The sequence below is a fragment of the Cervus elaphus genome, chromosome 8 (genome assembly GCF_910594005.1).
Source record: "Cervus elaphus chromosome 8, mCerEla1.1, whole genome shotgun sequence".
NCBI classification, from domain to species: Eukaryota; Metazoa; Chordata; class Mammalia; order Artiodactyla; family Cervidae; genus Cervus; species Cervus elaphus.
Window position 1 is genome coordinate 18036508 of NC_057822.1, and position 16903 is coordinate 18053410.

Here is a 16903-nt window from a genome sequence, read left to right on the forward strand (position 1 = left end):
TAATCACAACCAAAAATTGTGATGACAACAGAGGTTTAGAACTGGAGCACGACTCTTTGAATTTTTGCTCATTTTGATTCTGAAATTAGCTGCTAGAAAGAGCCCTGTTGAAATAAAGATCTCTTCCGAAACATTGCTGCTCTATGCCTTAATATAAAAAGTATGATTTTTTATTAGTTTTGACTGATTTACAGTTTATTTTTGCTTGAGACTAAACATAAGTTGCGTAATAGTGCATGCTGCGTACATTGCCAGGGGGTGATGCGTGCGTCATTCTAGACTTAGTCTGAGGTGTGGACCTGGTTTTCCCTGACAGAATAGGGTGTTTCTGAGGTGGATTTGGAATGGTGTCTCACTCTTCTGGCAACCCTACCTGTGTTATCGGCCAAAGTACACAGACTGTCACCCCTCCTGGAAGGACAGGATTCTGGTGGTATAGCCATCATTTCTTCCCCGTGGTCTGATACAGCCGCTGCTCTAAAGGACCTCAGAGATACATGGGGGAATCAGACGGCAAAACACATAAGTGATGATTTAACACTGTGAACTCTGGGATCATGGAATCTCCACATGCCCTCAATGTGGCAGAACAGAGTCCTGTCTTGGGAGAGTCAACTTCAAGAGCGGGGGCGAAGGAAAGCGTCATGGTCAGAGGACACAGGATGCCCGACACTCTGTTGTGCAAGGGAATGGGGGCTCTGGGGGTGCAGATGAGGGGATCCCAGGGGCCCTGAAGAGCAGAGTTGAAGGGGATGTATCCTGGGCATCTCAGTGGTATTCGTGACTATCTCTTCTCTGCATTTAAGATTTCTAGCTCATAGTGGTTCAGTTCTGATCAACAAAATGAACAATGTGGTACGTGTTTCTTGCAAAAGGCTTAGCGAGCCTCAACGTAAAGAAACATGAGTCGGCAAAGTGCTCTCTGGGGACATTTGAGACCATCTTGCTTCGAAGTTATCCTGTTGCTGTGAAGATTAGTTTTTGTCCCATCTTGCTGCCAGAAAACTCTCAATGAACCTCAAGTGACTGAATATCTTATCTTTTGAAAAAGAGAAATAACAAAGGATAAAATCACTACCCAAACACCCAAAAGATTGAAGTTGCTTATTATCTTGAGTGTTTTCATCAAATGTATCTTACTGAAGGCTTTTAAAGTTGAAATGCTTAAATACTCAGCCTAGAACATGCTTTTCAGCCTTATTTGAGGAATGTGGTAATTTGTGTGCTAATGTATTAGTTATATGAATATTTTAAGATTAGGTTGGCAAATGTATTACTAAAAATCCAGAAAAGCATGTCCTTGATTGCTCTTACCTTAGGTCTAATGGAAATTTTTGCTCTTAGATTTCAGAACACTTCTGAACTTTGGTGTGGCTGTATTTCCCATTATAATCGAAAGCTTTTTTTGTCACCTGGTTCCCAGTAATCAGCCTCCTAGGACCTTGTTATTGTTCAGTCTCTATGTCATGTCTGACTGTTTGCAATCCCGTGAACTGTCACACATCAGGCCTTCCCTGACCTTGTAAATATGTGAATTCTTGTTTTTTCATAAACACTTGGAAGCAGAAAATGCTCTTTTGCATTTTACTCTTTCAGTTCAGCCTGTGCCACTTGGATATCACTGGAAAGATGAAAATAGACTCCTGGGTGAAGAGACTGTACCCACTCAAGCAACGAGCAATTACCAGTTTTATGCTTTAATCTTTAAATTAGTTTTTTAAATTAAGTAATTATTTGGCTGCATTGGGTCTTCATTGCTGCCCATGGGCTTTTCTCTGCCTGCAGCAAACAGGGGCTGCTCTTTGTTGAGGAATGCAGGTTTCTCATCGCAGCGGCTTCTCTTGTGGAGCACAGGCTCTAGGTGTGCAGGCTCAGTAGTTGTGGCACGAGGGCTTAGTGTTCCTGCAGCATGTGGAATCTTCCTGGACCAGGGATTGAGCCTGTGTCCCCTGCATTGGCAGGCAGACTCCTAACTACTCAACAACCAGGGAAGTCCAGTCTTTAAATTAGTTTGACCTTGAATATTTACTGTGAGTCGTGGGTTTGTTAAGGATGAGTCCAGGAGGTGCCATCAAGTCTCTGGAGGTAGAGAGGGAGCTAGGAGATATTTGGGGGCTGGGAGTGCTTCCCACCAGGCATGAGGCCGTGGGCTTGGGGTGGTAGTTGCAGGGAGAAAAGTCAGGCAAAAATCTGAAAGGCACTTTAGAAAAATATGTGGTAGAATATTGTTCACAAGTTGGATATGATGGCAAAGGATAAAAAGAAATGAAAACGCATCCATTCTAAGATGCTTTGTTGTTCATTGCTCAGTCTCTCAGTCGTGTCCGACACTTTGTGACCGCAGCACACCAGGCTTCCCTGTCCTTCACCATCTCCTGGAGTTTGCCGAAACTCATGTCCATTGAGTTGTTGATGCCATCCAACCATCTTATCCTCTGTCGCCCACTTCTCCTCCTGCTCTCCATCTTTCCCAGCATCAGAGTCTTTTCCAGTGAGTTGGCTCTTCACATCAGGTGGCCAAAGGATTGGACCTTTAGCTTCAGCATCAGTCCTTCCAATGAATATTCAGGATTGATTTCCTTTAGGATGGACTGGTTTGATCTCCTTGCAGCCCAAGGGACTCTCAAGAGTCTTTTCCAACACCACAGTTCAGAAGCATCAATTCTTTGGTGCTCAGCCTTCTTTATGGTCCAGCTCTCCCATCAGTACAAGACTACTGGAAAAACCATAGCTTTAACTATACAGATCTTTGTCAGTTAAGTGATGTCTCTGCTTTTTAATATGCAGTCTAGGTTTGTCATAGCTTTTTTCCCAAGGAACAAGCACCTTTTAGTTTCATGGCCACAGTCACTGTCTGCAGTGATTTTGGAGCCCAAGAAAATAAAGTCTGTCACTGTGTCCATTCTTTCCCCCATCTATTTGCCATGCAGTGACAGGACTGGATGCCATGGTCTTAGTTTTTTGAATGTTCAGTTTTAAGGCTTTTCCCTCTCCTCTTTCACCTTCATCAAGAGGCTCTTTAGTTCCTCTTCGCTTTACCAGGCTCCAATAAATCATTAGTGTAACTACAGATAGCGAGTTCTATTTTCTTTTTCTCTTGCATCCCACGCCCCGCCCCCCGCCATCCCATTTCCTGAACCTTGCTTCTTAAGACATTGAAAATTAGAAAAGAAAGGAGAGAAAAAAAGTCCCAGCAAGAATAATTTCAGTGTCAAAATGAGCCCCTGGGGGTGGCAGTCCTTTGTACAATGTGAGTGAAGTAGGGAAGTGGAAATTAAATAAATATCCTTTTATTATTTGATTTATGCCTATATTTTCTTGAGACTGTCAGAAAGGATAAATGTATCATTATATACTTTCTTACACAGAATGTAATTTATCTTCCTCTCCAAAGGGGAGGGGAACAAAGAGAGATTAGCCTATTCATCCATCTGACCTTCCAGTGAAACACCAGAAATTCTACCTTTCGAAGAGCATTGGATTTTTAAAGTTCTTTTGATAAATAAAATGATGAAAATGCTATATAGTCATTGTGAAAAATTCTAACAATGTAGAGATGTACAAAGTGACATGCGAAATAATTTCTTTTTCTCTCAGTTCAGCTTCAAGCCTTTGTGTGCATATGTATACACATAGACTACTTTTTAACACCAGTGGGAACTATTTTTGTTATAAAGACTGTTTTTCAGTGCCTCTTTTGTTGTTGCTGTTGAATGGGTGCAGAGCTCCATAGACTGTTGTATATTTCCATGGCAGTCAGAGCTCCATCTCGTGAACTGTTTAGCGAGCACAAGATCACATTCAAGTGACCAGCATCATTGGGTCCCTCCCCGCCAGCTTGGTGACCTTGCATTTGGATATTTGTCTCCTAGTGTTGACTCGAGGATCACCTTATACATAAAGCACAGCAGAAGGGGCTGGAACACAGTATGTGCGCAACATGTTGCCTTTCATCTGTGGTGAACTGGTTTGATCTTTGGGGATGAAGTCTAAGGACCTCCTCTCTCCTGTAGTTTTCCAAAACTACAACTGGAGCTCGTTTAAATATCTGACTCCAAATCTTTACCTTCAGGATACTGTTTATCAGTTATGTTGACTTTTTTTGTAGACTGTCTGGCTATGTTCTGTTTCTTTTGGAGACTTAGAAAGCATGTGTCACTGATAAATTTTATCTTTCAAAGTTTTAACTTTCTGTTGCCCAGACTTTGGGGTGTGGGGTCAGAGAAAATACAGAGATTTTATGGTGGGACTTATGATTGGGTAGTGAATTTGTTATTTTCTCGTAATGTGTGTTTTTACAACTTAAAGTCAAGGGTGGGCTTCCCTGGTGCCTCAGTGGTAAAGAATTCGCCTGCCAAAGCAGATGTGGGTTCAATCCCTGGGTTAGGAAGATCCCCTAGAGAAGAAAATGGCAAGTCACTCCAGTATTCTTGCCTGGAGCATTCCATGGACAGAGGAGCCTGGTGGGCTACAGTCCACAGAGTCACAAAGAGTTGGACATGACTTAAGTGAGTAAACAACAGCAAAAGTCAAGGGTGGGCACATGAATACATATACATGTGTGCACACGTGCGTGTACATGCACACACATATGCACCCTTCTGGGAATCAGCCTTCACACTGTTCAAGTCTATTCAAACACTTTCCTTTCAAAGGCCATGGAGCTGGAGACCTTAGCAAGTTATCCTTTTTGCATCTGTGTCTCTGCAGGCATCCACTGCGAATCCTACAAGGACCCGTGCGCTAATGTCAGCTGTCTGAATGGAGGCACCTGTGACGGCGAAGGTCTCAATGGCACGTGTGTCTGCTCACCAGGATTTACAGGCAAGTGAGCCAGAAACTGAGTTTTCAAATTACTGCAAAATCCTTGAGATTGCAGCTGTGAGGAAAACCCAGAAACCTCTATGCATACATTATTGCAAAATATGAATTGTACTGCAGAAGATAAGCAGGCAGCGCTTGGATGGAGACCTGTTTTAAGATAATTTACTGTGTTGTCATTAAGTGAGGAGATCAGCATTTGGTTTGAAGACTTGCTGAGACTGCCCTTGCTATGTGCGTTTTCTGACCTGTAGCTTTGAAACGTGAGACATGAGCCATTACACTCACACCTGATAAAGTGTCAGTGCTAATGGAGGCGAGAAGGAGAATGGAAGGGTCAAATGTGTCTTCTGCAGAAACTGCATTCCACCACCAGGTTTATTTCTGTTGAAAGATACAGCAGTGTCTGGATTTACTTATTTATTTTATTTGAAGGGTAATTACTACGTTGTGATGGTTTTTGCCATACATCAATATGAATCAATCAGTATGAATCGTCCACAGGCATACATGTGTCCCCTCCATCCAGAACCCCCTCCCCCCTCCCTCCCCATCCTATCCCTCTAGGTTGTCACAGAGCACTGGCTTTGGGAGCCCTGTATTGTACATCAAACTCCCACTGGTTATCTGTTTTATATATGGTAATGTATATGTTTCCACACTATTCTCTGAAATCATCCCATCCTTTCCTTCACCCACTGAGTCCAAAAGTCTGTTCTTTATGTCTGCGTCTCCTTTACTGCCCTACGCATTTGAGTCAGTTCTAATGGGGTGGATGAACCTAGAGCCTCTTATACAGACTGAAGTAAGTCAGAAAAAGAAAGGCAAATATCATATATTAACATCTGGATTTTGCATAATGGAGAGATGGTTGGGGGGATTAAGGGAAGATCTTGAATTAGTAGTGAAGGTGAGGACAGGAGAGGTATGGGTAGAGGGAGTGGATGAGGGAGAAAACATCTGATGGAAGAACAGATGGGGAGGACAGGGCTGGATTCAAGAGGAGCCTCGGAGGCTCCTGGGCTCTGAGTGGGGAAATTCACTGTGGGCAAGGGGAACGAACCTAACAAGGGCTCCTTTGAAGTCACCCCTCAAAGATCTCAGGGGGTTGTGAGCACCCCAAACAGATGTGAAGTGTCATATGCATGTGTAAATGCTGAGGGAGAAGTTCTTAAATTGTCATCAGATTCTCAAAAGAAATTAGGAGCCACTTGGGTAGTGCAAGAGAGTTCCAGAAAAACATCTATTTCTGCCTTATTGACGACGCCAAAGCCTCTGACTGTGTGGATCACAATAAACTGTGGAAAATACTGAAAGAGATGGGCATACCAGACCACCTGACCTGCCTCTTAAGAAACCTGTATGCAGGTCAGGAAGCAACAATTAGAACTGGACACGGAACAACAGACTGGTTCCAAATAGGAAAAGGAGTACGTCAAGGCTGTATATTGTCACCCTGCTTATTTAACTTATATGCAGAGTACATCATGAGAAACACTGGGCTGGAGGAAGCACAAGATGGAATCAAGATTGCCAGGAGAAATATCAATAACCTCAGATATGCAGATGACACCACCCTTATGGCAGAAAGTGAAGAAGAACTGAAGAGCCTCTTGATGAAGTAAAAGAGGAGAGTGAAAAAGTTGGCTTAAAGCTCAACATTCAGAAAACTTAAGATCATGGTATCCGGTCCCATCGCTTCATGGCAAGTCAATGGGGAAACAGTGGAAACAGTGGCTGACTTCATTTTTGGGGGCTCCAAAATCACAGCAGATGGTGACTGCAGCCATGAAATTAAAAGATGCTTACTCCTTAGAAGGAAAGTTATGACCACCCTAGATAGCATGTTAAAGAGCAGAGACATTACTTTGCCAACAAAGGTCCATCTAGTCAAGGCTATGGCTTTTCCAATGGTCATGTATGGATGTGAGAGTTGGACTGTGAAGAAAAGCTGAGCACCGAAGAATTGATGCTTTTGAACTGTGGTGCTGGAGAAGACTCTTGAGAGACCCTTGGAATGCAAGGAGATCCAACCAGTCCATCCTAAAGGAGATCAGTCCTGGGTGTTCATCCAAAGGACTGATGCTAAAGCTGAATCTCCAATACTTTGGCCATCTCATGCAAAGAGTTGACTCATTGGAAAAGACCCTGATGCTGAGAGGGGTTGGGGGCAGGAGGAGAAGGGGACAACAGAGGATGAGATGGCTGGATGGCATCACCGACTCGATGGACATGAGTTTGAGTAAACTCCAGGAGTTGGTGATGGACAGGGAGGCCTGGCGTGCTGCGATTCATGGGGTCGCAAAGTGTCGGACATGACAGAGACTAAATTGAACTGAACTGGGTAGTGGGGATTCCATCCTTTGCTTTGTTAGCTGAGCACAGGAGTGCGGAGATGTAGAGCGTAGGTCAGGTCTCTGTTTTCAGCACTTGTTCAGCCAACAAAAGCGTCAGGGTCACTCTGGCTTGCAGGTTGGGAAAGGTTAATATACAGGGTGCTGACAGAAGAAGGTGGGCACTGAAGTTTCTGGATATATGTTATCATTGGCTGGAGAGTGCCTTGCATGCTCACTTCTCCCTGCTAAGCCACAGTGGCCACCTCACCAACCTTGAAGAATTCCACAGAACCTGGACCCCCAGTCCATCCCTGGGGAACCTCATTTGTGCTTCTGGGGAAGATGCCAACAGTCAAAAATCAGGAGGAGCGACCTCTGATCTTCCTTCTGTTTATCTGTGTCACATTCTTTGTTTTTCTTTTGGCTTTTCCTGGGACTGAGAAGTGGGCTCACTCAGAAAATTATCTGCAGGTGGTTTTGTTTCTGACTGGTTTATAAACATGCAAGGACATTTGTCCTCATCAATAAATGCAAAATAATATTGGGGAAGCATTCCATTTTTTCCCCTAGACATTTATATCCCACAAATAATAAAAAGCTTGGAAGAAAAATGAGAAAATATAGTGCCATAGGGGGGAAAAAAAAACCCATCACTTAAAACTGTGCTACTAGGAGACAGCCATTGTTAACATTTTGTTACATATATCCAGGGGTTTTCCTGAAGGTCTGTTTGTGTTTAAGATACAGTGTGTAGTGTAAATGCATTTGTGTGTGCCTGCTAAGTCGCTTCAGTCATATCCAGCTCTTTTCAACCCTATGGACTGTGGCCCACCAGGATTCTCTGTCCATGAGATTCTCCAGGCAAGAATTCTGGAATGGGTTGCCATGCCCTCCTCCAGGGAATCTTCCTGACCCAGGGATCAAACCCATATCTCCTGCAGTTCCTGCATTGCAGGCAGACTTTTTTTACCGCAGAGCCACCGAGGAAGCCCGTAAATGCATATATTTGAACATAAAAGGAATCATACTGTTCATACTATTTTTCACTTAAAGATATGTGTATTTTATAAATGTGCTTTCACATTAAGGAATATGCTTCTGTTTATCATTTTTATTGGCTGTCCTGTCATCCATTCCATGATATGTCAGGATTTTTTTTTTTTAACCCATGCTCAATTCAACTTTTGGAGAGATGGAACTTTTCCCTATTGTAAACAATATTACAGTGAATAGTCTTACATGCATGTCTTTGTGAACATGTATAATTATTTCTTTGAGCTAATTTCCTAGGAATGGAATCCCAGGATCCAGGAGAATACATGCTTATTTCCATAGTGCTCTCCAGGAAGAAACCTTGTACCAATATTTACTCCTATCCAGAGTGCAAAGAAGCTTTTATTTCCTTGAAAGTGAAAATGTTATTCATTAAGTAGTGTCCAAGTCTTTGTGACCCCATAGACTGTAGCCCACCAGGCTCCTCTGTCTATGGGACTTTTTTTTTTTTCAGGCAAGAATACTGGAGTGGATTGCCATTTCCTTCTCTAGGGGTTCTTCCCAACCCAGGGATCAAACCTGCATCTCCTGCGTTGGCAGGCGAATTGTTTTTCCACTGAGCCACCAGGGTAACTCTGAAGAGACCTTTTAAATGAAAATCTAATCTTGTCTCTCCCTACTTAAAATCACCTACTGGCATATCATTGTCTTTAAGACTTTTTTTTTTTTTTCATTTCACAAATGATTTATTCTGTGAAAATTATTCATACCAATAGGAAGCAGTCTTTAAGACTTTTAACTGGATCATCAGGACCTGGGAGGTTTGGCTGCATCCAGTCTTTCCAGGCTTGTCCTGGGTCCCCCTTGCCTGCTTAATTCCCGAACACCCGTGTCATGCTCTTCTTCTCAGTAACGTTCTTCCTGTGCGTCTTCTGCCTCTCAATCCCCTCTGCCTCCCCCACTGGCCATACACCTTTTGGTTGTTGTTTAGTTGCTACATCATGTCCAACTCATGTTCTAGGTGAAAAGTCCTCCCCTAGGCCTTTCTCGTTCTTCTTACTGTGATCACAGCAAGCAGGAGGACTCTTACAATTGAAGTAGGCTCAAACATCACTCTAATTGGTCTTTGAAAATAACAAATGCCTGTTTTTACTCAGCCGTAGGCATTCTTCAACATTTTTCAGTATTTGTCTTTCAGTTCACAGGAGAATATTCTGTAATTTCCAGCTCATTTTCACAGGCAAATGTCATCAGTGTTTTATTCTCATTGAGATTTTAATTTGCCTTTCTTTGTTGTTGAGCATCTTTCATGTAGTTACTGATCCTTCAGATATCTTTGGGCTTCCCTGGTAGCTCAGATGGTAAAGAATCTGCCTGTAGTTCAGGAGATGTGGGTTCAATACCTGGGTTGAGAAGATCCCCTGGAGAAGGAAATGGCTACCCACTCCAGTATTCTTGCCTGGAGAATCCCATGGACAGAGGAGCTTGGCGGGCTACAGTCCATGGGGTCACAAAGAGTAGGACACAACTGAGAAACTGCTTTCACTTTTTTTACTTTCATATGTCTTCACTTGTGAAGGGTCTTTTCAAATTTTTTGCCCATTTTTTAAAAATTGAATTTTTGTCATATCATTGAGTTGTTAGAGCAATTTGCATATTCTAGATACAAATCCTTTGTCAGATAAACATTTGGCTTGTCCATTCATTCTTTTTTTTTCCCCCAGCAGTACATCCATCCATTCTTTTTTTTTTTTTTAATTAATTTATTTTTTTGTTGAAGGATAATTGCTTTACAGAATTTTGCTGTTTTCTGTCAAACCTCAACATGAATCAGCCATAGGTATACGTATATCTCCTCTGTTTTGAACCTCCCTCCTGTCTCCCTCCCCACCCCACCCTTCTAGGTTGATACAGAGCCCCTGCTTGAGTTTCCTGAGCCATACAGCAAAAATATGGAACATTTCATGGATTTGCATGTCATCCTTGCTCAGGAGCCATGCTGATTTCTCTGTATTGGTCTAATTTTTTACTATATGTGCTGCCAAAGTGAGCACCTTCCATACATTCTTAATTTTTTTTTCTTTTTTTTGGTGGGGAGCAACTGCTTTTTTTTTGGGGGGGGGTAATCTCTAATTTATTAATTTTTTTCTCTTTTGGTTTATTCTTTCTTTGCTTACCTTATGATGGTGACATTTTACCCATTGTTTTCTTCTAGAATTTTTAAAAATAGATTTTGCTTTTAGGTTTAGGTCTTGAGTTAATTTTTTGTGTGTGTGGTGTGACTTAAGGATGGAAGTTTATTTTTTCCCCATATAAGTACGAAGTTATCCTAGCAACTTAGCTAGCAGAATTCATTAGCACATTTTTTTAAGGAAATGATTGACTATCTGTATGTCTTTTTTTTCCCCTTGGGCTGTTTTTTCAAAATCAAAGTTTTTATTTTGAGATAATTGTAACTTCAAACTTCGTGGACAGTTTCAGTAAATAATAGAGGAATCCAGTGTACAGTTTACCCTCAGTGACAACATGTTGTAGAACTATAGTACAGTGTCTTTCCCAGGTTACTGACATTGACACAGTCACGATCCAGACCATTTCCATCATAAGGATTCCTTATGCTGTCCTTTGATAGCCACGCCCATTCTTGTCCACTACAGGAAAATTTCCTTAATCCCTGGGAAGTGCTAATCTCTTCTGCATCTTTATAACTTTTGTATTTCAAAAATATTTTATACATGGAATCATATAACATGTAACCTTTCAAGTTTTTTTCACTCAGCATAATTCTCTGGCAATTCATCCAGATCATTGTGTATATCAAGTGTCTTACTTTTTATTGCTGATCTGCCTTCTATGGTATGAATACTCCACAGTTTAACTATTTACCTGTTGAAAGAAATCTGGGTTCTTTCCAATTTTGAGCTATTACAAAGAAAGCTGTTGTAAATATTCACTTACAGTTTTTTTGTGTGAATATAAGTTTTCATTTTGTTCTGTAACAGTTGCCCAGGAATTCAACTGCTGGGTCATTTAGTAGTTGATGTGGACTTTTCAAAAAAAGAAAAAAGATGTCAGAATATTTCCAGAGTGTTTTAACTATCTTTTCCTTCCCATTAACCATGCATAATAATCCAGTTCATCTCTCCCCTTGCCAGCATTTGATATTGTCTTCATTTTTTATTTTAGCCATTTTGACATGTGTTTAGTGATGTCTTGTGGTTTTCATTTGAATTTCCCTAATGATAAATATGGGCTTCCCTGATGGCTCAGCAGGTAAAGAATCTGCCTACAGTGCAGGAGACACAGGAAATGGATTTGATCCCTGGGTCGGGAAGATCCCCTGGAGTAGGAAAATGGCATCCCGCTCCACTATTCTTTCCTGAACTCTCCCATGGACAGAGGAGCCTGGTGGGCCACAGTCTGTGGGATCGCAGAGTCAGATATGCCTGAGTGACTGATGCGCACACGAATGATAAATGATGTAGGACACCTTTTCGGGTGATTATTTTACATCTCCACTTCCTCTTTGGCCAAGTATCCCCGCATGTCCTTTGTTGACTTTCTAATCACTTTCTAATCCCACATATCAAGGCTACATACGATCAGTATGATTTCTGACCACTGATGTTGACCTTGATCACTTAACTGAGATAGTGTTTACCAAATTTTTCCCCTGTAATGTTATTCTTTCCCCCTCTTTGCATATTTTACTCTTTGAAAGGACCACACTTAAGGAATGGGGAGTTATACCCACATCTTTGAAGGAAAAGTCGTTAAACTATGTGAAATTCTTCTGTAGGAGAGGTTTGTCTGTTTTGCCACATTTGTTTGTATCAGTGTGGCGTTATGGATATTTATTTTATACTTCGAGTTAAATCCAGAATATTTTAATTTATTTTGTTGCTCAGAATGTTCTAGATTTTGGACATTGGGAATTCCTTCATTTGGCTCCTGTTGTCCCCGAACTATGAACATGCTTTGTTGTTGTGTTGGTGGTGGTTGTGTGGGTGTTTTGTATGCTTTCTGGCACTGAAGATACCCCAGTCTTATCTTGTATATTTCTTGCTCTAGTCTTAGGATCAGCCGTCTCTCCAAGGAGACTAGTTCCCTTTATTGGAGAATGGTACTAGAAACCAAGATCTTACCTCAAGCTGTGCTCAATATTCCAGGCAGGCCTTTGCTTCTAGATCCTCTCAGCTGACGTAGCAGCTGTCTGTACACTAACCCATGTATTTATAAATATTGCCATTGCGTTCAGTTCAGTTCAGTCGCTCAGTCGTGTCTGACTCTTTGCAACTCCATGAACTGCTGCACGCCAGGCCTCCCTGTCCATCACTAACTCCCAGAGTTTACCCAAACTCATGTCCATTGAGTCGGTGATGCCATCCAACTGTCTCATCCTCTGTCGTCCCCTTCTCCTCCTGCCCTCAATCTTTCCCAACATCAGGGTCTTTTCAAGTGAGTCAGCTCTTCGCATCAGGTGGCCAAAGTATTGGAATTTCAGCTTCAACATCAGTCCTTCCAATGAACACCCAGGACTGATCTTCTTTAGGATGGACTGACTGGATCTCCTTGCAGTCCAAGGGACTCTCAAGAGTCTTCTCCAACACCACAATTCAGAGGCATCAATTCTTCAGCCCTCAGCTTTTTTTATAGTCCAACTCTCGCATCCATACATGGCTACTGGAAAAGCCATAGCCTTGACTAGATGGACCTTTGTTGGCAAAGTAATGTCTCTGCTTTTTAATATGCTATCTAGGTTGGTCATAACTTTCCTTCCAAGGAGTAAGCGACTTTTAATTTCATGGCTGCAATCACCATCTGCAGTGATTTTGGAGCCCAGAAAAATAAAGTCAGCCACTTTTTCTATTGTTTCCCCATCTATTTGCCATGAAGTGATGGGATCAGATGCCATGATCTTAGTTTTCTGAATGTTGAGCGTTAAGCTAGCTTTTTTACTCTCCTCTTTCACTTTCATCAAGAGGCTCTTCAGTTCTTCTTCACTTTCTACCATAAGGGTGGTGTCATCTGCATATCTGAGGTTATTGATATTTCTCCCAGCAATCTTGATTCCAACTTGTGCTTCTTCCAGCCCAGCATTTCTCATGATGTGCTCTGCATATAAGTTAAATAAGCAGGGTGACAATATACAGCCTTGACGTACTCCTTTTCCTATTTGGAACCAGTCTGTTGTTCCATGTCCAGTTCTAACTGTTGCTTCCTGACCTGCATACAGATTTCTCAAGAGGCAGGTCAGGTGGTCTGGTATGCCCATCTCTTTCAGAATTTTCCACAGTTTAATGTGATCCACACAGTCAAAGGCTTTAGCATAGTCAGTAAAGCAGAAATAGATGTATTTCTGGAACTCTCCTGCTTTTTCGATGATCCAGTGGATGTTGGCAATTTGATCTCTGGTTCCTCTGCCTTTTCTAAAACCAGCTTGAACATCTGGAAGTTCATGGTTCACGTATTGCTGAAGCCTGGCTTGGAGAATTTTGAACATTACTAGCGTGTGAGATGAAAGCAATTGTGCAGTAGTTTGAGCATTCTTTGGCATTACCTTTCTTTGGGATTGGAATGAAAACTGACCTTTTCCAGTCCTGTGGCCACTGCTGAGTTTTGCGTAGCCACCTCTATCTGAATTAAGCTAAACGTGAATTTTTACTAATTTCTCCAACTCTACTCCATTGCTACATGAATCATTGCAGTCTTCTCTCTTGTTTATTTGAAAATTCCCACACCAACAGCAAGATTCCTGGCTAGTACCATCCAGCATCATTTTCCTTGTTTAATTCCTGCATACATGTAGAGCAGAGTCAGAATTCTCAACTTGTATCCTTGTGGGAACAGCTTTATACTCAGTGCTGGTGTCCAGCCCCTTTTGCCTTCGGTCCTGCCAGCTCTGCCCATCCCAAGGTCACTTAGGTCAGCACTGCCCCTCACCCGTCACGGAGCTTTGGGTCATACATTTGTAAATACTCTTGGATGATTTTCTTCACAGTCTGCATTCTTTTCTGGGATCTTCCAACTAGAAGGCTTGCTTTTATTTTTCCTATTGAAGTACAAGTCTCAGGCACCATTTTTTGAAAAGGCTGCCTTTCCTAGACAGAATTGCTTCTAAACCTTTGTCAAAAATCAGTTGGCGATATTCATTTGAATTCTCCCTTCTGTTTCATTGATCTGTGTGTCTATTCCTCTGCCATTGCAACTCCATCTTCATTACTGTGCATGCTCCATCACTCAGTTATGTCAGACTCTTTGCGGCCCCATGGGCTGAAGCCTGCCAGGCTCCTCTCTGTCCATGGAATTTTCCAGGCAAAAGTACTGAGGTGGTTTGCCATTTCCTACTCTAGGGGATCTTCTCAACCCAAGAATCGAACCCACGTTGCCTGCATTTGGCAGGTGGGTTTTTGAGCCATGTGAGAAGCGTTATTACCGTAGTTGTATAATATCGAAACCAGGCAGAATGATCTTCTCAATTACTCTTTTTCTTTCAAAACTGTTTGACATATACTAGTTTCTTAAATTTTAAAATAATACTCTCTATATCTCCAAAAGTTTTTGATGAAGTATTGATAAAAATTCTGTTAAATTTGTATATTAATTTGGAGAGAGTTGATACCATTACTATTTGGAGCCTTCCAATCCATGAACAGCAACAAAAAATCCATGAACACACATGATGCTCCATATATTTAGATCTTTGGTTTCTTTCATCAGTATTTTATAGTTTTCAGCATGTAACTCCCATACATGTACAGCTAAAGATTTCTCCCTTTTTTGAGTGATTATAAATAGAATTGTAGTTTGGTGTGCACATGTTCATTGCTAGTGTGCAGATATACAATTGATTTTTGTATGTTTATCTTGTGTCCTCTAACTTTGATGAGTTCATTCGCTTTAGGATTTCAAAGGTAGATTCCTTGGGATTTTATACATAGATAATGATAATTTCTAAAAATAGGGACATTTTTATTTCTTTCTTTTTGATATGTATAAGTTTTCTTCTCCTTGATTGTCTTATTACACTGGCTAGAACGTCTCACACTAGTTTGAATAAGAATGGTGATAGTAGACATTTTTACTTTGTTCCCAGGATTAGGGGAAAAGCATTCAGTCTTTCACCATTAAGTATAATGTTGTGCATGTACACATGTACTCAGCTGTGTCCGACTCTTTTTTGAACTCATGGACTGTTAATACTGGAATGGGTTGCTATTTCCTTCTCCAGGGAATCTTCCTGACCCAGAGGTCAAACCCATGTCTCCTGCATTGGCAGGCAGATTCTTTATCACCGTGTCACCTGGGAAGTCCCAAGTATAATGTTAGCTATAGATTTTTTAGATTTATTCCTATCAAGTTGAGGAGGTAACTCTCTATTCCTTGTTTGCTGATAGCTTTAGTTATAAATAGCTGTTGAATTTTTCCAAATGCTTTTTCTGCATCAATTGATGTTATCATATGATTTTTCTTCTTTAATCTATTAATATGATGGATTATATTGACTGATTCTCAAATATTGAATTAATTTCTTGTTTCTCTGGAATAAACACCATTTTGTCATAGTGTACAATTCTTTTTCTATATCACTGAATCCTGTCCTCTAATATTTTGTTCAGAATTTTTGTGCCTGTATTCATGAGGGATATTTGTAGTTTTCTCTTTTTATTAATATTGTCTTTGACATTTTTATATTTAGAAGTTCCACTCACCTTTTTTTTTATATCTTCCATTTTTATCTTCATCTTCCCCATGATTTCCCTTCACATTTTGAACAAATTTCTTATTTATTCACCATCATCTGTTGCTGATATTTCTGGATCTCTGAATTTTGACTGACTTCCCTTCTGGGTATGCATCCCATGTTCCTGCTTTTTTTGCACATCTGGTATTTGTTTGTCTGAATGGTCATTGTGAGTCATTAAGTTTTTGAGTAATTGAATTTCTTTTAAAAATACAGGCCTTCTTTGTGGTGAGTAGGTAAGTTACGTGCTGACCCGATTGATTCTTTCAAAGTTTGTTTTGTATTTTGGAAGGTGAAACTCTAGTAGCATTTACCGTAGGGATAGTTACATCCTACTACTTAGGTGTGACCTTTTCCTCTGTGAATGCCTGGGGCGGGGGTGGTGGGGAGGTCAGTGAAACGTCTGTATTCCAACTTGTGAAAGTTTAAATGCTTCCCAGTCCTCTGTGAGGTGTGGGCACTGTCCATCTTTCCTCCCCTTTGCTCTGCCTGTGGCGTTCCATCCGACTCAGGCACAGTATTCAACAATAAACTCAAGGGCTGCAGCGTTTCTCTGGTGCTCCTTTTCTGTGTGGCTCTAACTTCTGTGGTGGTCTGTCCTACAAATTGCAGCTACCTGAGTGCTAAGTCTCTTCAGTCGTGTCTAACTCTTTGCAACACTGTGGGCTGTAGCCCGCCAGGCTCCTCGGGCCATGTGATTCTCCAGGCAAAAATACTGGAGTGGGTTGCCGTGCCCTTCTCCAGGGGATCTTCCCAGCCTAGGGGTTGAACCCGTGTCTCGTACGCCTCCTGCATTGGCAGGCAGGTTCTTTACCATTAGCACCACCTGTGAAGCCTGAACCGCTCCAAATTCCAATTATGCCCCTCAGTTCAGCAAAACCACTGTGTTCTAAATTGGTTCCAGGCAGAAAGCCAGGATGGTGTTTGTTCTCCAATGTTTTCTTTCTCTTCTCTCAGCAATCAGTTAGGCACTGCCTGTTGTCTAATGTTTTAAAGGGTTTTTTAAAAA

At 41.5% G+C, this 16903-nt stretch overlaps 1 protein-coding gene and 1 non-coding gene across 2 annotated transcripts in view; one reads left to right on the top strand and one right to left on the bottom strand.

Moving 5' to 3' along the window:
- The window catches only part of DNER (delta/notch like EGF repeat containing), a 378088-nt gene that overhangs the window by 336258 nt on the left and 24927 nt on the right, over positions 1 to 16903 (top strand). Inside the window, exon 10 of the mRNA XM_043909786.1 lies at positions 4711 to 4824. Coding sequence (XP_043765721.1) covers positions 4711 to 4824 — 114 coding nt within the window. The remainder of the gene's footprint in view (positions 1 to 4710; positions 4825 to 16903) is intronic.
- On the bottom strand, positions 10097 to 10204 carry LOC122699069. The gene has a single exon (XR_006342553.1). It is a non-coding gene; the product is annotated as a U6 spliceosomal RNA (small nuclear RNA).